This window comes from Phalangium opilio, unplaced genomic scaffold (assembly GCF_054372755.1).
Source record: "Phalangium opilio isolate 3A_F unplaced genomic scaffold, DU_Popi_V2 ptg000329l_1, whole genome shotgun sequence".
Lineage (NCBI taxonomy): Eukaryota > Metazoa > Arthropoda > Arachnida > Opiliones > Phalangiidae > Phalangium > Phalangium opilio.
Window position 1 is genome coordinate 5,383,552 of NW_028324226.1, and position 23,246 is coordinate 5,406,797.

General features: G+C 39.0%; 2 protein-coding genes across 2 annotated transcripts; both read left to right on the forward strand.

Moving 5' to 3' along the window:
* The first annotated feature begins 653 nt into the window (after nt 1-653).
* Nucleotides 654-14,910, forward strand: Hmgs (hydroxymethylglutaryl-CoA synthase). The gene is made up of 9 exons (XM_089858870.1): nt 654-1,175; nt 1,236-1,696; nt 2,713-2,838; nt 2,910-3,074; nt 4,441-4,594; nt 8,796-8,966; nt 9,034-9,266; nt 9,337-9,485; nt 10,251-14,910. The coding sequence occupies exons 2-9, from the start codon at nt 1,243-1,245 to the stop codon at nt 10,299-10,301; spliced, it is 1,503 nt and encodes a 500-aa protein (XP_089714996.1). The 5' UTR covers nt 654-1,175; nt 1,236-1,242; the 3' UTR covers nt 10,302-14,910.
* A 2,642-nt stretch (nt 14,911-17,552) lies between these two features.
* LOC149610481 (suppressor of lurcher protein 1-like) lies at nt 17,553-22,909 on the forward strand. Its single transcript, XM_089859540.1, has 10 exons — nt 17,553-17,559; nt 17,879-18,083; nt 18,578-18,792; nt 18,862-19,078; nt 19,255-19,481; nt 19,560-19,806; nt 19,869-20,059; nt 20,509-20,716; nt 21,442-21,641; nt 21,764-22,909. The coding sequence occupies exons 1-10, from the start codon at nt 17,553-17,555 to the stop codon at nt 21,895-21,897; spliced, it is 1,851 nt and encodes a 616-aa protein (XP_089715666.1). The 3' UTR covers nt 21,898-22,909.
* The last annotated feature ends 337 nt before the right edge of the window (nt 22,910-23,246 follow it).

Consider the following 23,246-nt stretch of genomic DNA (forward strand, 5'->3'; position numbering starts at 1 on the left):
TTAATAGTGACGTAATGACAGTTTTTATCACTTTTTATATACGATTTACTCTATATTTTTGTTAAAAATAATGAATCGTGAATAATAAATTGGTCGATAGTTGTGCTGTCATGAAGTTGGTTAAAATTCAAAAGCAGTTAAATTACCCAGTCATATATTTTTGCAATTATTATTATTAAATATTTTTTTTTCGAATAATTAATATACATATGAAACGTCACGTGGGCCGTGGCAGCCGGTTAGGCTTATCAGTGATCAACTTCGTCAGTATGTTATCTTCCCATAGGTCTTAATACAGTTAAAGGCAAGTAGCTGCCGATTCCCTATAAATTAAAATCCCCCACTTATTAGTGTGCGTAGCAATTACTAAAATCAATAACAGTGTATCCTATTCCTTATTAACATATTTAATTGGTTTTTAAACGATTTTAATTATTTGTTATTATTTCTTTTAGAAATCCAATTTATTTGTAACCATTTCCTTTAATTTTTTTAAAATGAAAAAGTCATTAAAAATCGTAATTCACTGTATCAAAACTGAGCAACGTGATTGGTTGTTGCTTGACAGAATTATAGATGTCGCTAGGTAGTTGTTTATTATTCATCCTTTATTTCTAGGCGGGAACCTTTAACGTGAACGCGTTGCGTCATTTGGTATTCTCATTCTCATGATCCGGCATCCCGCGCCTCCAAGCTTAAAAACCAAGCCCTTAGCCAAGGGCAAGGCAGCCAAGAGCCTGAACTGGCTAAACCATACTTCAAAGGCAGTTTGTGTTGGCGGCTGGAGCTACAAAGTACAAACGCGTTATCGGCGCTGCAGGAAGGGAAGGCCTAGATCGGGGGTGACGGAAAATTTTCTCTCCATCTCTCATCATATTATTCACTTCCGAGTTCAACACTACGGATATTCGAAAAAGAAGAATTTCTTCAGTGGAATTACTGCTCTTAAATAAAAACCGGTCGGTCCTTGACTCCTTTAGGTAAAAAGCTACGTAAGAAAAAAGCGTCGTGGACTTCTTCTTATTGAACCTTAGGGTGTGCAGCCTAGTTCATTTCATTTCCAAGGTTGTGTTTATTTTTATCAAGAAAAGAATTCCCGCTTTGACATTTAAGTGTTTGCGTTTTTATTTAATACTAATTTATCAAGAAGAAATAAATATTGGGCTCTAATTACGGTAAGTTTATCATTTAATTTAATTTTTAAAACAATAAATAAAGTAAATGTTTCTCGTTAGCAAAACCATGCCAACTACCCATCCTCCGTCGTCAAAAAATGGTTGTAACTGGCCAGAAAATGTTGGAATTTTAGCCCTTGAAGTATATTTCCCATCTTATTATGTGGATCAAAGGGAATTGGAGAAATTTGACGGAGTTTCTGAGGGTAAATACACGATAGGATTAGGTCAGAAAGGAATGGGATTCTGCTCGGACGTTGAAGACATCCATTCTCTGTGTTTAACCGTGACGCAAAAACTGGTTCAAAGCGCCGGTATTGGTTATGAGGAGATTGGACGATTAGAAGTGGGGACTGAAACTGTTATTGATAAGTCCAAGAGCGTCAAAACAGTTTTGATGCAATTATTCCAAGAAAGTGGAAATTCCGATGTTGAAGGAATCGATACGACTAACGCGTGTTATGGTGGAACTTCAGCTTTGATGAATTCTGTAGCTTGGGTTGAATCTAGCGCTTGGGATGGTAAGTTGCGTTTGATTTCGTTTAATACAGGGTTCATACAAACCTGGAAAACAGGGAAAACCTGGAAAAATCAGGGAAATAAATAGTTGGCAAAAACCTCAGGGAAATTTAGAATTTTTAATAAAATTCAGGGAAATCAGGGAAATTTGCGTCAAACAGGGGCCGAGTAATTGAGCAAAATGTTCAAAAAACAAACCCTTCATAGGATTAACATTACACTATACTTTGGAGGCACATAACTCTGGTTCTACTAGAGATACGGGGATGTCCTTTGAGTATGTTATATTCCTATTTATCCCCCATCTAACCATACTAAAAACGTACGGCTACGACAAACAGGGGCCGAGTAATTAAGCAAAATGTTCATAAACATCCCCTCCATAGGATTAACATTACACTATACTTTGGAGGCTCATAACTCTGGTTCTACTAGAGATACGGGGATGCCCTTAGAGTATATTATAGTCCTATTTATCCCCCATCTAACCATACTAAAAACGTACGGCTACGACAATCAGGGGCCGAGTAATTAAGCAAAATGTTCATAAACATACCCTCCATAGGATTAACATTACACTATACTTTGGGGGCTCATAATTCTGGTTATATTAGAGATACGGGGATGCCCTTTGAGTATATTATAGTCCTATTTATCCCCCATCCAACCATACTAAAAACGTACGGCTAAGACAAACAGGGGCCGAGTAATTAAGCAAAATGTTTGTGAACATACCCTCCATAGGATTAACATTACACTATACTTTGGTGGCTCATAACTCTGGTTCTACTAGAGATACGGGGATGTCCTTTGAGTATGTTATAGTCCTATTCCTCCCCCCCCTCCTTCTTTAACATTTGCTCCATAGGATACTCCATATAGGGGAAAACCTGAAAAACTCTGGGACGTATATGGGGAAAAACCTAGAAATCTCAGGGAAATTTGTTTTCCAAAAGTTGTATGAACCCTGTTAAATAGCGTTTAATAAACCTTTGGGTTAAGTTTATTTTACCCATAGGACGTTACGCGCTAGTTGTTGCTGGTGATATTGCAATTTACGCTTCGGGAAATGCCAGACCAACGGGAGGTTGTGGGGCTGTAGCCATGCTTATTGGTCCAAATGCGCCATTGGTTTTTGACAGAGGTATATATTTATTATTTTTAATACATTTTGTTTATTTCAAAACTAAATTAGTCCCAATTTTTCCTCTTCAGGAGTTCGTGCTAGTTTTATGACTCATGTTTATGACTTTTACAAACCTGATTTGAGTTCGGAATACCCGACTGTTGATGGAAAATTGTCTGTTTCCTGTTATTTTCGCGCGTTAGATAAGTGTTACGAAGGTTATAGGAGGAAAGCCGCCGCCGCTTTTGGAAAAGGTAAACAAAAAAATGAAATTAATTATTTAAAGTTTTTCTTCATTTTTTCCTATCTCATTAATAGTCTGAGGTTTTTAAGGTTTCAAAGAGTGGGATTAAATAAGCAATGTTGATTTGAATTTTGACGTAATATTAATTTATTAGGTCGTGGAAATAAGATTAAATTTGAATATTGGTATAAGATTTCATTGAAATAAGATTAAATTTTAATATTGGTATAAGATTTCTTTGAAATATCAATATTTGCGTCGATATTCGTAGAAATATCTATATTTGCGTCGATATTTATAGAAATATCAATGTTTGCGTCGATATTCTTTGAAATATCAATGTTTGCGTCGATATTCTTTGAAATATCAACGTGTGCGTCGATATTCATAGAAATATCAACGTGTGCGTCGATATCCATTGAAATATCAACGTATGCGTCGATATACATTGAAATACCAACGTATGCGTCGATATACATTGAAATACCAACGTATGCGTCGATATACATTGAAATATCAACGTGCGCGTCGATATCCATTGAAATATCAACGTATGCGTCAATATACATTGAAATATCGACGTATGCGTCGATATACATTGAAATATCAACGTGCGCGTCGATATCCATTGAAATATCAACGTATGCGTCAATATACATTGAAATATCGACGTATGCGTCGATATACATTGAAATATCAACGTATGCGTCGATATACATTGAAATATCAACGTGCGCGTCGATATCCATTGAAATATCAACGTATGCGTCAATATACATTGAAATATCGACGTATGCGTCGATATACATTGAAATATCAACGTGCGCGTCGATATCCATTGAAATATCAACGTATGCGTCAATATACATTGAAATATCGACGTATGCGTCGATATACATTGAAATATCAACGTGCGCGTCGATATCCATTGAAATATCAACGTATGCGTCAATATACATTGAAATATTGACGTATGCGTCGATATACATTGAAATATCAACGTATGCGTCGATATACATTGAAATATCAACGTATGCGTCGATATACATTGAAATATCAACGTATGCGTCGATATACATTGAAATATCAACGTGTGCGTCGATATACATTGAAATATCGATGTATGCGTCGATATCCATCGAAATGTCAATGTTTGCATTGATATCCATTGAAATATCAACGTTTGCGTCGATATCCATTGAAATATCAACGTGTGCGTCGATATCCATTGAAATATCAACGTTTGCGTCGATATCCATTGAAATATAAATGTTTTGCGTCGATATCCATTGAAATATAAATGTTTTGCGTCGATATCCATTGAAATATCATTGATTTGGGTCTAAATTAGTTTATATTATTATTTATTCGTACAGAAAAAATTACAATGGAGGACTTTGACGCCATTCTTTTTCACACCCCTTATTGCAAATTGGTGCAAAAATCCCTTGCCAGGTTATTGCTCTCTGACTTGCTAAGTGACCCTCATCCCAATATGGAAATCAAATACAAAGGACTTCAAAATTATAGGTACCGTATATGAATTGTTTATTTTGTTTCCCTATAACCATCCAAAACCCGTCGTCCCCAATTACATATTTGCGTAATAAAATGAAGGTATCGCGATCCATAATTGAACAACTGTTCAAACAAAGTGCATTTATACATTACCTGGTAAAGGTTTTTATTGGATAATTAATAGGATCATAAGTTTATAAGTGATATATTCCATAAGTATGACACTACCTATACTTTATAATATAAATCAAAAGTCCTGACTGACTGACTGATAATCAACGCCCAGCCCAAACCGCTTGCCCTAGAAGGCTGAAAATTTGCACGAACGTTACTTATAAGTAGTAGGCGCGTACTAAGAAAGATTTTTCCAATCCGCCGCCATCTTAAAAAATGGCGACCAGAAATGTAAAACATCTTCTCTATGCAACAAATTCCGCGCGTTTCAAACGATTTCGCAAATATTTAGTACACTGGTTTCCTTTGACCTATAGGCGGGTTGAATGATCTTTCGGGTTCGATTTGTCGCCATCTTTTTAAATGGCGGCCAAAAACTTAAAAACCCTTCTTTATGGAATGTCCGCGTGAAAAGTAATAAAAAATGCATCCCGACGGGCTGACGGGCAACGCCGAGTGCCGTCGCTCCTATAGGCGGGTTGAATGGTCTTTCGGGGTCGATTTGTTGCCATCTTTTTAAATGGCGGCCAAAATTTTAAAAACCCTTCTTTATGTAATAAAAAATGTAATAAAAAATGTCACGACGGGCTGACGGGCAACGCCGAGTGCCTTCGCTCCTAGGGTGCTACAAAAATATTAGTCATCAGTAAAATCTACCCATTCTTTATATCATTTTGATGGAAGTTCGCGACGCCACGGGTTACAGCTAGTACATTTATAATGCTTGACACTCGCTGAGAGTTAGTTAGCAAGAATTGACTTTTTTTGCAGTCCATCTTCCTATTTAGTCTGTACTAAGCCTTTGACCGCGCCTAGTCACCAGGTGTCGCTTTACCTCGAATCTATGACCTACGTTGTCACTTCATGACAAGCTCCAGTTTTGTAACCAGTGACAAACTTATGGTGAACATATCTTATGAACTTATGATAGGAATAAACATTTCCCTAAAGGGCTTTCACATCTCTAAGAGGAAAGTTCGTGGGTTTTTTTATTTTGACTTATTTCCTCAAGGTTAACATTTAATCACGGTGATTAGTTTATTTATTTATTTATTGACATTTATTTTAAGCGCCACCATATAATATTTTCTGATATTAACATGCATAATACGACCCTTATTTTATCCCTGAGATTTATAATTATAAATGATTAATTGGAATTTTAAATTAATATTGGCGTATTGCCTATAAATTAGAACATTAAAGGATAAGTTCAGGCAACATAACATCAAGAAGTGATATCTAGTTTATTAGGGAGAAGGTATAAATTCGCCACATTTCTAGCTTTATCTCCAGTCCAAACGTACATAGGTCCGGAGTTAATCCCCTCCTATAAATTACAACCAGCATCTCATTGGTTCTTGAAAAGTCACGTCAGCGCGACGCGAATGACGAAAATTACGTATTTTTCGACTGAGGAGAGGCGAAATAGCCCGGCCTCCTTTTACGTCCCCCCCCCCTTGTATTTTGAAAGGGGGGACTGGGACTATGGCGCGTGAATACAAAGGCATCTTATACCTTCTCCCTAATAAACTAGATATCACTTCTTGATAACATTATACCTTAAAAGAACGGCCTTTTTCTAAGTATAAAAGGAAAATAAATTAAAAATAAATAAATGATCTCTTATTGCAAAATTATTAATATTTAATTAGTCTTAAAAATAATCATGGACTACTGCGCCATCCGAAATTTATTTAGTGGCGTCTGCTAAATCGAATCACCTAACCCCACTGGATTGGTTGAATTCTCACATACTGTGAGAGGTAAGGGTTCTGGCTAGCAGACGCCACTAAACCAATGGCGGATGGCGCAGTAGTCCTTGATTGTTTTTAAGACTAATTAAATGCTAACTATTTAGTAATAAGAGATCATTTATTCATATATTTTTCCTTTTATATTTAGTAAAGGGCCGTTCTTTTAAGGTATAATGTTACGTTACCTGAACTTTTCCTTTAAAGTTTTTAAGAAAATTATTTATTATCTGTTATTCAAATAATTAACGAGTTGGCAAGCTTTTCCTAACAAATATAGTTAAGTTGGAGGTTTAAACTGTTTAAAACAGTTTTAGTTTGTTTTGGAAAGTTAATGAATTTGAATTTTAAATTGACATAGGGGTGTTGCCTAAAAAATTTGAATATTATAAGAAAATTATTTATCCATTATTCTTATTTAGTTTTTTAATTAAGTAAGAAGTTGACAAGCTTTTCCTAATGAATATTGTGATACTAGTCTAGAGGTTTAATGCAGTTGGGACAAAATATCATAGAACATATTTGATTCAAATTCCACCTTTCCGTCCTAAATAATATTTTGCAATCTATTATTTGAAGAGCAAAAAAAAAAAGGCTCCCAGCATAAGTTAATAAGATATATTCCATAAGTATGACACCACCTATACTTCGTAATGCTAGAGTTAGTTCGAGAACGACAAGCGAGAATTGAATGGCTTCACTCAGTTAATTTTGCAGAATTTCCATCTTCCTACTTAGTCTGTACTAAGCCTTTGACAGCGTCTCACCAGGCGACTGTACTAAGCCTTTGACAGCGTCTCACCAGGCGACTGTACTAAGCCTTTGACAGCGTCTCACCAGGCGACTGTACTGAGCCTTTGACAGCGTCTCACCAGGCGACTGTACTAAGCCTTTGACAGCGTCTCACCAGGCGACTGTACTAAGCCTTTGACAGCGTCTCACCAGGCGACTGTACTAAGCCTTTGACAGCGTCTCACCAGGCGACTGTACTAAGCCTTTGACAGCGTCTCACCAGGCGACTGTACTGAGCCTTTGACAGCGTCTCACCAGGCGACTGTACTAAGCCTTTGACAGCGTCTCACCAGGCGACTGTACTAAGCCTTTGACAGCGTCTCACCAGGCGACTGTACTAAGCCTTTGACAGCGTCTCACCAGGCGACTGTACTAAGCCTTTGACAGCGTCTCACCAGGCGACTGTACTAAGCCTTTGACAGCGTCTCGCCAGGCGACTGTACTAAGCCTTTGACAGCGTCTCGCCAGGCGACTGTACTAAGCCTTTGACAGCGTCTCGCCAGGCGACTGTACTGAGCCTTTGACAGCGTCTCACCAGGCGACTGTACTGAGCCTTTGACAGCGTCTCACCAGGCGACTGTACTAAGCCTTTGACAGCGTCTCACCAGGCGACTGTACTAAGCCTTTGACAGCGTCTCACCAGGCGACTGTACTAAGCCTTTGACAGCGTCTCGCCAGGCGACTGTACTAAGCCTTTGACAGCGTCTCGCCAGGCGACTGTACTAAGCCTTTGACAGCGTCTCACCAGGCGACTGTACTAAGCCTTTGACAGCGTCTCACCAGGCGACTGTACTAAGCCTTTGACAGCGTCTCACCAGGCGACTGTACTAAGCCTTTGACAGCGTCTCACCAGGCGACTGTACTAAGCCTTTGACAGCGTCTCACCAGGCGACTGTACTAAGCCTTTGACAGCGTCTCACCAGGCGACTGTACTAAGCCTTTGACAGCGTCTCGCCAGGCGACTGTACTAAGCCTTTGACAGCGTCTCGCCAGGCGACTGTACTAAGCCTTTGACAGCGTCTCACCAGGCGACTGTACTAAGCCTTTGACAGCGTCTCACCAGGCGACTGTACTAAGCCTTTGACAGCGTCTCGCCAGGCGACTGTACTAAGCCTTTGACAGCGTCTCGCCAGGCGACTGTACTAAGCCTTTGACAGCGTCTCGCCAGGCGACTGTACTAAGCCTTTGACAGCGTCTCGCCAGGCGACTGTACTAAGCCTTTGACAGCGTCTCGCCAGGCGACTGTACTAAGCCTTTGACAGCGTCTCACCAGGCGACTGTACTAAGCCTTTGACAGCGTCTCACCAGGCGTCGCTTTATGAGAATCTATGACGTTCACCTACGTCACTTCGTGACAAGCTCTAAGTAGCCACTGACAAACTTATGGAACATATATCTTATGAACTTATGCTCCCAGCCATTTTATAAATACACATCAAGGAAAAATCAAGAATCCACGTCAATAATAGAATAAATTGAAACTATATTTGCAGGGGAGTGACACTGGAAACCACTTATTACGATCGGGATCTCGAAAAACAATTGATATCGGCCAGCAATGATATTTTCCTTAAAAAGACAAAACCAAGTTTGAGTATAGCTACTAACGTAGGAAATACTTACACAGCTTCACTCTACTCCTGTTTGGCGTCGTATTTGGCCAGGTATTTTGATAATAGGACAGTTTTAAAACAACTATTTTGAAATTGAATCTGAAATAATAATATGTAGCGAACAGAAAGAGGATTTAGTCGGAAGGAGAATCGGACTATTTTCTTACGGCTCCGGAAGCGCCGCTACAATGTTTTCTATAAAAGTCGCTGCTCAAACGAATTCTAAATTCTCTCTGCAAAGACTTCAAAAATCTATTAGCGATTTACAAGCTAGATTAGAATCTAGGAAGAAAGTTTCGCCCCAAACGTTTACCGAAATTTTAAAGTTGAGGGAAGAAACTCATCATTTAGGTGCGTTCATTTTAATTTCTTTGGGTTTTGTTTGGGTTTTGATTTTAACCAAAGGTATGTATTTCTTCAGCTCCCTATAAACCACAGGGTAGTACCAGTGATCTCTTCCCTGGGACGTGGTACCTCAAGTCTATTGATGAAATGCATCGTAGGGATTATAACAAAATTCCAGGTTTAGAAATGAATGGCAATGGAAGCTGTCCAAGTCAGTCTAAAAAGGTCGAAAAGCGTTAATAATAGTGATTTTTATTTTTTATAGCAGGGTTCTTATAGACCATAATGTAATTTAGCGCCGCTCTAAACCGACCCCCCCGTCGCGTTTACGCCGCTCTAAACCGACCCCCGTCGCCTTTGCGCCGCTCTTAACCGACCCCCGTCGTCGCCTTTGCGCCGCTCTAAACCGACCCCCCCCCCCCCGTCGTCGCCTGAGCGCCGCTATAACGCAAACCCGACCCCCGTCGTCGCCTTTGCGCCGCTCTAACGCAAAGCCGACCCCCGTCGTCGCCTTTGCGCCGCTCTAAACCGACCCCCGTCGTCGCCTTTGCGCCGCTCTAAACCGACCCCCCCCCGTCGTCGCCTGAGCGCCGCTCTAACCCCGACATCTCCCCCCGGTCGTCGCCTTTGCGCCGCTCTAAACCGACCCCCCCCCCGTCGTCGCCTGAGCGCCGCTCTAAACCGACGCCCCCCCGTCGTCGCCTTTGCGCCGCTCTAAACCGACCCCCCCCCCGTCGCCGTCTTTGCGCCGCTCTAAACCGACCCCCCCCCCCCCCGTCGTCGCCTTTGCGCCCGCTCTAACCCCGACCTCCCCCCGTCGCCGTCTTTGCGCCCGCTCTAAACCGACCCCCCCCCCGTCGTCGCCTTTGCGCCCGCTCTAATGCATACACTATGATATTATGCGGCACGCTCTAAGCAGTTTCTGGTCTATTATGAACCCTGTATTTCAATCCCACAAACTATTAATCTCCCATTGATTTTTCTGCACAGTTAAACCACCATTCAACGGGAGCTTTGTCAACCAATGGCATAAAAAACTGAGTCCATCTTTTGATTAACTTTTCTTATTTAAATTAAGCTATACTAGCCAGATTATAAAAAAATCGAAAACAAATTATTCTTACCACGCAAGTGACCCTTTAATATAGTCACCAGGGGATGGGATGGGATGGGGCCTAAAAAAAAAGAGTTAAAACCTTTTCAAATGATATCACGAAAATAATGCCACCGTAAAATTATTTTACGGATGAAATTTTCTAGGAAAAAATAACAACAATTATTTAATTTTTTTCCTAATCAATCCATAGGGCTTATATATACATATATAAAAATGGGAAAATGAAAATGCTAATTTTTCTCCCATTTCTGTGATACATATATATCTTTTTCTCTCTCAAAACCAGTATTTATCAAATCAAATCAAATTAATATTAAGAACTTAAAAAAATAATTAATAATAAAGGGTAGTTTAGGCTTAGCTTATCAATTCTATTAATTAAACGTTTTGAAGACAACAACAAAAATCGCTATAAAATATATAATACAGAAATACACGAAATACAATTTAAAACAGTTTAAACTGGCTTGGGCATTATACCATAAGAGATAATCACAGCAGAAAAATAATTAATTAATTAATCAACCGTACCGTAATTTATTCAAAAATGAATCTCAATTTCTAAAAAAAAAAAAGGAAATCACGAAGAAAAGCAGTGGTGTGCGAGTCCCGTTTTTTCGGTTTCGAGCCGAGTCCGAGTATCGAAACTAATTTCTTATCGAGTATCGAGCCGAGTATCAAAAATACTTTCGAGTGTCGAGTATTTAGATAGGTCAAATTTTGGTTCTTTCGAGTAATTATCGAGTCTCAAATATTGACTTGTCGAGTAGCAATTTTGTAAATTTCTTGAAAATAACAAAGGTGTTCAATTATCTAATATCTAACTAGTTCAAAAAGATTGCTAGTGATCAATTAAACATTGAACAGGTGATTTTCAAAATAAATGCTCATGAACTCATCGTCTGCTATAGTTGTAAGCCTCGGACTCGAGTATTTGTCGAGTATTTAAGATGTTAAGAAAGCTACTCGAATCTGTCTCGAGTATCTCAATGTGTTGTTATCGAGTATCGAGTCGAGTACTCGGCTCGATACTCGAACCGAGTACTCGAACTTAACGAGTACTCGCACACCCCTGAAGAAAAAAGCATTTAACTTGTGTATCATCGTACATGACACAAGATATAATATAAATGATAGCTTGGTTTATCAAAGAAACTCAAAATAATTACGCGCATTTTTATATTCCCTCCCCATTTAATTTCATTTTGAAGTCTGTTTAATTTTTTAAGTTAAAGGGCGCTAACGGAGGCTTGCTAAGTAACGGCGCAAGTCCGCGCCATTTTGTTGGTGTAGACATAGAGCTCCCGTAAACCGCTGGTGTCGCCCTTAAAATTGTAAACAAAAATTATAATAGGTGTTTAGGGTTTTCTTTTGGTTGCTCAATTTTTTTAAAAAGGTAAAAGAAAATCATTGATAAAAGTAATTTAATTTAATTTAAGGATGGTTTACTTCAGTTTAAACTTTAAAGACTGCGGATTCTTTAAAATTATTATATAATTATTTAAATATCCTATTTTATATATTTACCAATTATTAATCGTTATTTATTAGTTATATTATTATTATTATTATTATTATTATAATTATTATTAAAAGAAATATCATACTTTACACAAAATTATTGGAGAAATATATATAAGGGATTGTTGGCTAAAAATAGACTAAGAATTATATTGGTAGTACAGGTAGAAACATAAAATAACATATTTTATTTTAATTCCCCTTTTTTTATTTTTTATTTTTTATTTTTTAATTAATCATTATTATGAAAGTCCATTTGGCGTGGGCAGGGATAGATTTAATTTTAGAAGTAGGAATAGAGGACGGAGTAATCTGGGCGCGCGTCAAAGTCCCCCCCCCCCTTCCACGGGACGGAGGGGTATGAAAGAAGAGGCGGAAGGGTCATAGCGACAGAGGTAAAAATGAATTAGCTATTTTTCGGCGTCCCCGTCAGCAACGTCATCAAAACGTAGTTTAAGTGAGCCAATAAGGTAATTTAAACTTTTCGTTACGTGTTGGAGGGAGGGGCTCTATACTGGGTGGTCTATAAGTCGGACTGAAGTAAATACTAACCTTTCTTCGTTCCTACTTCTAAAATTAAATCTATCCCTGGTGTGGGTTTATTCTTGTACACCAAGAATAAATTCATGGCCACTTGTGGGTAAAACAATGAATTGAAATACGTTACAGACACGTGTCCAAAATGGAGAGGCGTGGTTCAAATTTTTTTAGGAAGCCATGGAATCATGTAGTAGTGGTTTCTATTACTACTAATTTAGGGAATTTAGAATTGCCAGCCCCTTTATAAAATTCCACCAAGAAGTGATATCTAGTTTACGAGGGAGAAGGTATAAGATGCCTAAGTATTCGCGCTCCATAGTCCCAGTCCCCCTTTCAAAATACAAGGGGGGACGTAAAAGGAGGCCGGGCTATTTCGCCTCTCCTCATGCAGTCGGGAAATACGTAATTTTCGTCATTCGCGTCGCGCTGACGTGAGTTTTCAAGAACCAATGAGATGCTGGTTGTAATTTAGAGGCAGCGGGGATTAACTCCGGACCTACTATACGTTTGGACTGGAGATAAAGCTGGAAGTGCGGCGAATTTATACCTTCTCCCTAGTAAACTAGATATCACTCCTTGATTCCACTAATCATAATTTATTTGAATAGACTTCAAATAGACAACTGCATTTAGAGGGAATATGTTTTTTTAAACCCAATATTGTGATTTTATTTATGTAGAAATGTATTTTTTTTTCCTCAAGTTAGTTTAGATTCATATTTTTTATCGTAGGACTCAGAAGTTTAATGATTGTATTCCAATATATTTTAATTATATGTTTAGAGAGTATTTAGTTAAATACAGTTGTTAGGGTTAGGAAAAGGTTTACCGCGTGGTTTTGAGTTATTTTTAAAAACGCCGCGCGTTATAAAATGGTGTCAGGGGTAATGTACTTCTCAAAGGTTACCTCGTGTTGTTAACAGTAATAGAACGTTTCTATGGAATTAAAAGGGGAAGCGTGGGGATGCCTTCCATCTCGCTTTCGGCGCCTGCGCGGTATCAAGAGATGCGTAGGGATGCCTTCCATCTCGCTTTTGGCGCCTGCGCGGTATCAATAGATGCGTAGGGTTGCCTAGCTTTTTTTACTGCCAGAATGGTCTATTCAGTGAAAAGTGCAGGTTAAAATAGACCTTTTCGGTGTAAAAAAAGGGGGTAGGCAACTCAGTACGTCTCTGCGCACTCTCATGACACAAAAAGACTACAGCGCAGGCGCCAAAAAGCGAGATGGAAGGCAAAGTTTTACCCCCGTGTCTCTCCCTTTTAGTTACATCGAAATGGTCTGTTGTGGGGTTTAGGATATTAATAAGATTGTTATTTAACATAATTCCATCCGTTAATAAAACAGCCCATCGGTTCCAAAGAGTGGCTTGTCATGAATACATTCATTTCAACCATGAATGTTTTGAATAATACACGTGAACTTCATATGATAGTTAAACGCCACGAACCCTTACGTCAAAAGGGGGATGAATGTGGACCCTTTGACTTAAAGGGGCTCACCAGAGCTGTTGGGGTGAAGTCCCCCCTTAGTTCTGGAGAAAAACACTCTTCTCTATGGCCATAAAGATTGGTTCTACCAAAGAGAGTATAGGGGAGGAGTGGAAAGAGGGGAAAATCTTGTTCCTCTTTTCTACCACGCATCTTCAATGCGCAGTACCGAGGCATTTCCGTTTGAGGCATTAAACGGTATCGTAGGTGGCGCGACTGAGCCGGAAACTCCCTCGTACCACTAGTATAATTTAGGGGCAACATTGTAATTTAGCCTTGTGGAGCGGGGGAGCTTCAAATCCTCCCCTATACTCTCTTTGGTTCTACCGTCTTGGTGGGTGGGTAGCAATATGCTAACCAACAGTGCGATCCCCCCTTCACCCCAACAGCTCCGGCCAGTCCCTTCAATCATACAGTTAGATATTCATGGTTGAAATTAATATATTCGTGTTCTCAGACACTCGAGTGACCAAAGAAAACCTGTATGGATTTTCTACAGCCAAATTTGTAACTTTTAAAGGTGCTATAAAAGTGCAACCGCGACTTTTGGAACCCCTTTAAAGTTTGAAATATCGAATTGTCTGTTTGTCACCTGTACGAAGTTAAGAATTATAAAACGTAATCTTTGAATTTAAGTTTTAAATAAATATTGTGGTTAAATAATAAAAAATAGACGGTACGTGTGTAGCCGTCCAAATTAGGAGGGGGTGTTTAATAATAATAATAATGTAAATTTCTATATTGGTGCGATTGTGCAATCATGATTATGGTAATAATAATTAATATTTGTTAAATCTGGATGAGGAATTATTCAAACGTTTTGCCTGAAACGGAGATGTTGATTGTTGGGTCAAAGGTCAAGAAACAAAGGCGTGAAAATTGTGTGGTGTTATCTGTGTAAAAAAAATGTGTAATCGCCTCCCTGTTTTTCCCAAGCTATGTAATCCCTTATTGAAAAAAATATATATATATATTTTTAAGTAATTTGATATAAGATTATTATGCAAATTACGAGATACATATGTAAGCTTCATATCTGATTTAAAACGTAACTTAATTAATGGGTTTTTTTCTTCTTCTTACATAAAAGTGATGGGGATGTTACGTTTTGACCCATATTGCGTCGCAGCGTCATCATGTCTCACTATTGAATAAAAAGAGATGTTGTTTTATAATCTTTGACGTTGGCTTCAGAAGAGAAGATTCAAATGACCCGGAAATTCGACTTCTACTTCACTCTCATCTCTCTAGTTTATTACACTAAGATCACTGACTTTTTATTAGAGTTTTACTAACAATAATTTGACCCTAGATATTCATCTTTCCAGAAGTGAGATGAGACTAGAAGTATCGAGGTAACCAAATTCTTCACTCGGCGAAAGTGAATATTCTTGATAAGACACCAACGGTTGGCCCTCTAGTGGCGGTTTCTGAATTTCCCCTCCGAAACGTGAGACGCTCGCGGCGGTAGACGGCCGAACTAGAATCAAGGAGCCGCGTCCGTGTTCCGCGGCTTTAGGTTGAGGGGAAGGGGGTAGGAAATTTTTTTGGAACTCGACCAATTTTTTTCTCTCTAGCCTAGGCGCGATTGAAGCGGCGTAAAATCCTCAAATTTGTTCACTAATGCCAGGATCTATTACCAATGCTAGAGCCCTTCACTTCTAGTCTCATCTCACTTCTGATCTTTCCAGTATGGCCTTCTTAAGTATTTTTGGTCGTTTTATTGCAAATACCAAATAGACCTAATCGGCGTGAAAAAGGGAGTAGGCAACCCTCAGTATCGTGACATATAAGGATGTTGATACATGGCCGTCTCTGCGCACTTTCATGATACAAAGACTACAGCACATGCGCCAATCAGCGGGATAGAAGGCAAAGTTTTAACCCCCGTGTTTTCCCACTTAGTTACATCGAAATGGTCTGTTCATTAATATTTTCATTTAAATAAATTTTTTAATGCATATTTTATCGCGATAATTAATCTTCTAAGGTACGCGTGGTTATGATGATGCCACAGTTCCTGGAAATCCCGAAAAATCAGGTATTTTGAAAATGGGTTTGAAATGTCGGGGAGGGGGGAGTCATTTTATTTTTTAAAATACCATGAACTTCATATAATTTATGTTGGTTCGGTATATTTTTCAAGTATTTATAGGCATAAGTGCTATTATAGTTTCGTTTTTAAACCACTACATCCAGCATAAGTTCATAAGATATGTTCCATAAGTTTGTCACTGGTTATTGAGAGCTTGTCATGAAGTGACGTAGGTGGAACGTCATAGATTGTCGTAAAGCGACGCCTGGTGAGGCACTGTCAAAGGCTTAGTACAGACTAAATAGGAAGATGGACCGCAAAACGAACCGAGTGTAGTCAATTCTCGCTTGTCGTTCTCGAGCTGTAAGTCTCTAGCTTTACGAAGTATAGGTAGTGCCATACTTATGGTACATATCTTATAAACTTATGGTCCAGTTGTTATTCAAATAAAAGTGGGAAAATGGTTGAATGAGAAATACTTTAGAAGATCATGGAAAAGCTGGGGAATTTTGAAATAAAATATCTGTGGCAACTCTAAATTACTAATTATCCATGACCAATTTAATTAATAATTGATTGGTATAGCAATAGCATATACATTTCTGCAAGGAGGTACAGTTTTACTACCGTTTCACTTTACACTCCTTGTTTTATCGACTGAAACCTTCGTCTATCGAAACATACATATCTTCATGCTAGTATGTAATGGCCGTCTCTTAGGCGGTTGCTTCTCTGCATAGCTCAGATTTTCTGCGCGTTTTTTATATAACAAATCTAGGCTTCTAGACTTTCAAATCTTGCTCATTTTTAGGAAAATTTCGACTGCTTTAGTTTAAGCGCGTATTATACACTTCTTTTATCAGGTATGGCCAACAATTCTGTGGCTTTTATTTTAGCAAAATAATTAGAAGCCTTTGTCATTATAGATAATTTTCTAACGCTCCCAAAACACCCCATCCAAAAATATGAATTTTGACTACAAGAAACAACGATGGTTTAGTTCATTGGTGCTTTTATTTTGGGCTATCGAAAGAACGCACGCTGTTAATGCCGGTATGAAATTTGAAAAAAGTACAAATTGTGTGTTATCATAAGTTTATAAGATATCCTCCATAAGTAAGACACTATATATATTTCGTAATGCTAGAGACTACTGATAGCTAGTTCTAGAACGACAAGCGAGTATTGACTACACTCGGTGTTGCAGTCCATCTTCCTATTTAGTCTGTACTAATCCTTTGGCAGCGCCTCACCAGGCGTCGCTTTACGAGAATCTATGACCTATCGTCACTTCATGACAAGCTCACAGCAACCAGTGACAAACTTATGGAACAGATCTTATGAACTTATGATGTTATGTATGATACGCTAGTTTTTTGGAAACTGATAGGTCTCGCTCTGACCACGATGCGGTTAAAAACTTGGTTAATCAAATAGGTTATTGTAGAACTAATACTTATTTTTATTGAAAAAAACATTTTACACCATAAGAAACGCATTATAAACTTTCCCATTTACTTGTTCTTACCATAACTTTATAATACTCTCTATAAGTAAGGGTCATATTCGAAAGGATATGCATCCTTTATAAATGGATTGTCAGTGGCCTACTGTAATCTCCATCTCTAATCAAACTTATCTTGTATCAAAGAAAGCTCATGGGCATGAGTGAAACGGTGAAGTTCGTAGCGTTATCGGTGTATTGGGGATGGTCATCGGCATTTCCTTTGAATCCATCCGCCGACTCGTTCCACGCTTAGAGTCACGTGACATTTCCCTATCACTACTGTAGAAAATAGTAACACTACTACTTCAAAATATAGTTCTTGACACGCCCCCTACTTAACGGATTGTACATCCATTTAAAGTTTAATGGGACGCCATCGTTTTCATAGCGAGAAGATTCAAGTAGCTAAGGGTGCTTTAAATTTGTTATTGAAGGGTGCGAATGCGTCATTTTCGACGATACATTTGGCAAAGAATTTGGCGTTTTTACTTCACCTAATTGGCCCACTCCATACCACGATAATTTGGATTGCCTCCTCTACACGTTCGTCGCCAGTCAATCCGAAATTATCGAACTCACTTTTGACGAGTTCGACGTGCAAAAATCTCCCATCGAGTAAGATTGGCGTTAATAGACCATTCCATTAATTCCAGTAGAGAACCAAACACCACAGGGATGGGGCAGATCACCTTCTTGGGATATTTCCCTCGCGTCAAGTAGCGTGGCTAGAGGTAACGCGAGTCGGCTGCTAGCCTCTCACGTGTAGTGAACTCGGGCTCTGTCTGGCGTTACCTCTTGGCGCGAAGGAAATAACCTAAAGGCCTTTTCGGACGATACAAATTTTAAACTCATTTTAGATGAGTCAACTTTAGTTGAGTAAACTAGTTGTGTCGTGTGAACAAAAGTTGAACAAGTTGAATCACCAAATTAGGAATTGATCACTGACCAATTTTTGTTGACTCAACGTTTCGACCTATCTAGTTGAGTCAAAAAATTGTATCGTCTGAACAGCCTACCCCTGATGTGTGTTGGTTTCTCTGTAGTAATTAATGGAATAGTCTAATAGTATTTGCCGTAAAGCCCCGAATTTAACCCTTTTAAATTTACAGTTGCATTTTTGGCGATTTTGTTAAACTATTCCTGCATTTGGAAGAGCCTGCCGTGAACGAGTTAGCTTCTTTTAACAGTTTATTGTGTGGCAAAGTTGCAGATATCGATCAGATTCATTACTCCTCTAAAAATCACCTGATATTCGAGTTTCATTCCGATTGGCAAAGAGGGAATAACACTGGTTTTCGGGGAACATATCGATTCCTGAGTCACGGTATGCATTTTTCACATGCAGTAAATTTCAGTGGATGAAATGAAAGTTCGATGGTTGATTGATTTTCAGATCAGTTTCAAACAAATGGCGACTTGATTCACGGAACTTTGTGCAACTACCAATTTGTCAGCGGTAATGTTAGTTTGAATCGGGGTCGTTTCTACTCTCCTCAGTACCCTAGCACCTATCCTCAACAAGTTCGATGCAGTTACCAGTTTGCTGGCAAGGCCAATGAACGAGTCAAAGTCGTTTTTGAGCAAGTTCAACTGCAAAGAGGAGACATTAGGTATATAGACCCTTAGTTTAACATAAGTTCATATGATATGTCCCATTATAAGTTTGTCACTGGTTACTGAAAGCTTGTCATGAAGTGACGTAGGTTAAAAAGGAAAGAACATTTCTAGGCATTCTTGCTCGAGTACAATGGTGCACTAACCCTTTTCTCGATTGTCCATGGTTCAGTTGTCTTAATAGTCCGGACGTCATAGTGATTCACGATGGCCAGGACACGGCGTCCCCGGTCATCGGACATCTCTGTAACACTAACACATTCGTGGAGCAAGTTTCCACTGGTCCGGATTTATTCATCGAGTTCGTTAGTCGAAGTCATTTTCCCGGCCAGGGTTTTAAAGCTTCCTTCATATTTGAAAAGGAGAATTTCATCCCCGGTCTTACCTTCATTCATTCTGGTAGGAGTAGCTTACTTAGCTAGGACTTGGGCGTTAGGGTAAGCGTTAACAGATATTGGGACTTATTGCAATTTGCAGAGCAAGACGAATACGGTGGTGGGTCGTCACTGTCGACAATACCACCGTTGGGGGCTTTGACCCCTTGTGATCAATGGACGACGAGCGATGTTAGCAAAAATGGAACCATTTCAAGTCCCAATTATCCCGGACCCTATCCGGCCAAGATTCATTGTAGTTATCATTTTTCTGGTAGAGGTAAAGAAAGAGTGCAGATTTTTTTCACCGATTTTGATTTGCATAAACCTGAGGATTACACGGGCAAGGAGTAAGTACGTCTTCAAAGCGATGTAAGGTCTAAATTCAGTGTTTAATTGATGCGTTTATCAGCTGCGACGGCATTGACGTATTGACTGTTTTCGTGACTATTAATGGTCAAAAAGAACGAATAGACAATTTTTGCGGTAGCCGCCTCCCCCCTCCTATTATGTCCAACGGACAGTCCATGGTCGTCGAGTTCAAAGGAGTTCAATCTTCCGCCAATGTTCGTGGATTTCAGGCTGTTTACCGATTTGTAACAGGTAACAAAAACCCACTTTTTATCAGAAGTATATAATACTTCTATTCGAGAGAAGTGTACCAGCACAAAGCGGGGTAAGTGTAACGTCATTCTTCCCAACATCATTTTACATATGGAGCAAGGTTACTAAACCGAATCACAAACGCGACAAATAGTTCCCTCATCATTACTCTATTAGCGTTTAACTATTTGGCAAGACGCGCTTGTGCATTTTTGTCCCACGTCAAGACAATCAAGGTTTGTGGGTTTTTGATGGGAATTTAGTGTCAACTCACCTCTGAAGTTTGATGAGCGGGAAAGCAAACAAAAGGGTGAACCTGGGAAGAATGACGTTACATAACTAAAGTATTAAGAGGATACAGGGTGTCATCCTTCTTCTATTATCCCCTTCTGGTTTTATTCTTATACTTTTCGCCTATCTAAGAATGCAATATTGTAACCTACGTGTAGACTTCGGCATACAATCTGGGATTCAGGATCCAGGCGAAGTTTGTGGTTTTCAATACAATAGTTCCGTCCGAACCAATGGCACCTTTACGTCGCCTAATTGGCCCGGATATTACCCAAGGGACACTGAATGCCATTATTTCTTTTTCGCCCGCCCAGACCAAAGACTTCACATAACATTTGCTTATTTCGACGTCGAAGGAGTTTCACCGTAAGAAATATTAAGAATAATTTTATATTTTGTTCGGGATCCTAAATAATAACATAACCCAGGAATGCGTAGAGTTAATAGGAATGATTGTGTAGCCATTGTCTCAACGTATCTAGGTGGGCTTTGAGGGACGAGCTAGACTAATCATTATACATGATTAAGTTTGCGTCACAAATAATTTAACTCCCTGCGCGTTGAACATTGCGTTACTATTTATTTGCTACGTTACAATCATTTGGGCTCGCGCCTTTATTAGGAATATAAGCACAGTTAGAAAGACGTTAGAATTATGAAGCGTGACGGAGAACACTCGAACTCCGCCCACAAAACCCGAGTAGAAATTGCTATGGAAGATATGGGGGAACACAGATTACTATTAGCTTATGGATTCCTGCATAACCCTATAACGCCTAAGTATGATCTGCCGTAAGTGCTTATAGTTCATGCAAGACGGAATTAACAGCACGACCATCTTCTCAAACAAGCATGTCCATTTGCGATTTCATACTATAGTCGAGTCGAAATACGAGTTTAGTTGGTATCACAGTAACGATGGTTTATGTTTCCGTCAAATCCCCCTCCAGGAAACGCCCCTCTATTGTCAAATGATTTGTTATTGCAGCAAATATATTTCGGACCCATACTTATGGAGTTCATTATAGGCTTATGGCAAAACCATTTATTAACATAGACCTTCATTTATATTTCCAAATACGCCACTTCAGATGTACGACGGAAACGGCGAGCGATTACGTCGAATTTTCCAACTTCCGTTCCGTTGACCGGAAGTTACCTCGTCATTGCGGCATCAAGAAACCGGACAAACTATCTTCGGATGGCGATTACTTCCGAGTCACTTTCAAATCAAACGATCGCTTTGACGGTACGGGTTTCGAAGCGTTTTATCAATTCAGGAGCGTTAATGGTAAGTTAGCTTGTTCTTCTTGAAGACCCTATTTCCGCTTTGAAAGAAAGCAACACGTCCCTAGGAGTTTTGAGAAAAATATTTCTAACATTTTCCGCGTTATTTTTTACAATTTCGCGAAGAATTAGTCAACATCAAACGAGTTCGAAGTGGAGCCAAATGGAACTTCGATTGGGAAGACAAGAAAGGGACATTTCTGGCTCTCTACGTTTGTTTGGTTTACGTTTTCTATTGTTTCTTCGTTGACAATGTCTGAAATTGTTAATTAGAAAGACAAATTGTAAGTTAAATCTTTTGGGGTTAGGCTTAACCCTCGGTTTTACTAACCCTTAAAAACTAAAGCAGAAAATAAGCAGAGAGGTCGAACAATTTTACACATTCTCTCCTTCCCACATGAGATCCGAAATTGGGCTAAAATGGCCTATTTTCTTCCAAGGACTAAGTTATGTTGATTTCGAAAGCCCAACGCTACTATAAACTCTTAAATGTTAGGCCTATATGCACTTGGTTTCTTTAGGCTTCAGCCAATAAGTAGCTCGCATGGTTCTCAGTTCTCACGCTGAATATAAAGCTGTCATCATGTCACTACTTGAAAGATTATAATCAATGCAATAATTATTTCCCAAACATGATTAGAATTGATTTGCTAAAAATTGCAACAGATGGAAGGAAAGAAAATGTTTGAAAAACTTAACCCTAAATGAATACAAAAATTCCCGGAGTTTTTGTTTTTCGAACCCTAACCTCCTAAACAAAAGAAAGTGCCTTTAACCCCGAGAGAAGAAAATTGATCCATTTAATTTTTAAATGCCATTCAAACGTAGCTTGATTAATGCTTGAACTAGTTGTTAAAAAACTAGTTGCGTTTTATTAAGTTGGGAACATCTTTTTTGGCAATGTTTCTTTTTTTGTTTAACCCGATTTAACAAATGGTCTACAAGATATAGTTCCCCATTATTAACGTTATGGGGGAAGATATAAAATGGGGGACCTGCCTACCTTCAATAAAATGTAATGAACCCAAAACAAAAAGGTACAGTACATTTTACGTCATCTAAAACAGCGGGGAATTTATCATTATTAAGATAATATTAACGAAAGACGTAACTTGTTTTAAGTTTTATAAGAAGATTGTATAATATTAAGAATAATACCAATAAGAAAGATTTTGTGCCAAGCCAAAATTAGTTATTGTTGATTGAGTTTAAGTCCTCAAATCCAGTATTTCGGATGAAAATACCAAAAAATAAATGATGTTTTAACTAGAATAGTTTACATTGTTGTCTTGGTTGGGGTACCAATATCTGAGGTTTGTATGAGCAGATCATTCTTTTGACGCTGAGTGCATGGTTAATCCTTGCCAATATGGCGGTGATGTCAGAAAACAGGGCGTTCATTGTAGGGGATAAACTGAGATCAACGTACGCGCTACAGCCCAATTGCATCTTTGAATGTTCCATTAATTACTTGCGATGAAACCAATGCACAGAAGGGGAGGCAGCCATCTTAGGGTATTTCCCTGGTGCAAAGAGGCAACGCCAGACGGAACCCCAGTTCAGAACACACGGAAGGCTAACCCGACTCGCACTGCCTCAAGCGGTGCTT

Bases quoted from the DNA above. Each gene is read 5' to 3' on its own strand.
- Hmgs (XM_089858870.1), top strand. From the start codon at position 1,243: ATGCCAACTACCCATCCTCCGTCGTCAAAAAATGGTTGTAACTGGCCA. The intron at 4,595-8,795 runs GTACCGTATATG...CTATATTTGCAG, and splicing joins AAAGGACTTCAAAATTATAG to GGGAGTGACACTGGAAACCA. The intron at 8,967-9,033 runs GTATTTTGATAA...AATAATATGTAG, and splicing joins TTGGCGTCGTATTTGGCCAG to CGAACAGAAAGAGGATTTAG.
- LOC149610481 (XM_089859540.1), top strand. The intron at 18,793-18,861 runs GTATGCATTTTT...ATTGATTTTCAG, and splicing joins ATATCGATTCCTGAGTCACG to ATCAGTTTCAAACAAATGGC. The intron at 20,717-21,441 runs GTAAGAAATATT...ACGCCACTTCAG, and splicing joins GACGTCGAAGGAGTTTCACC to ATGTACGACGGAAACGGCGA.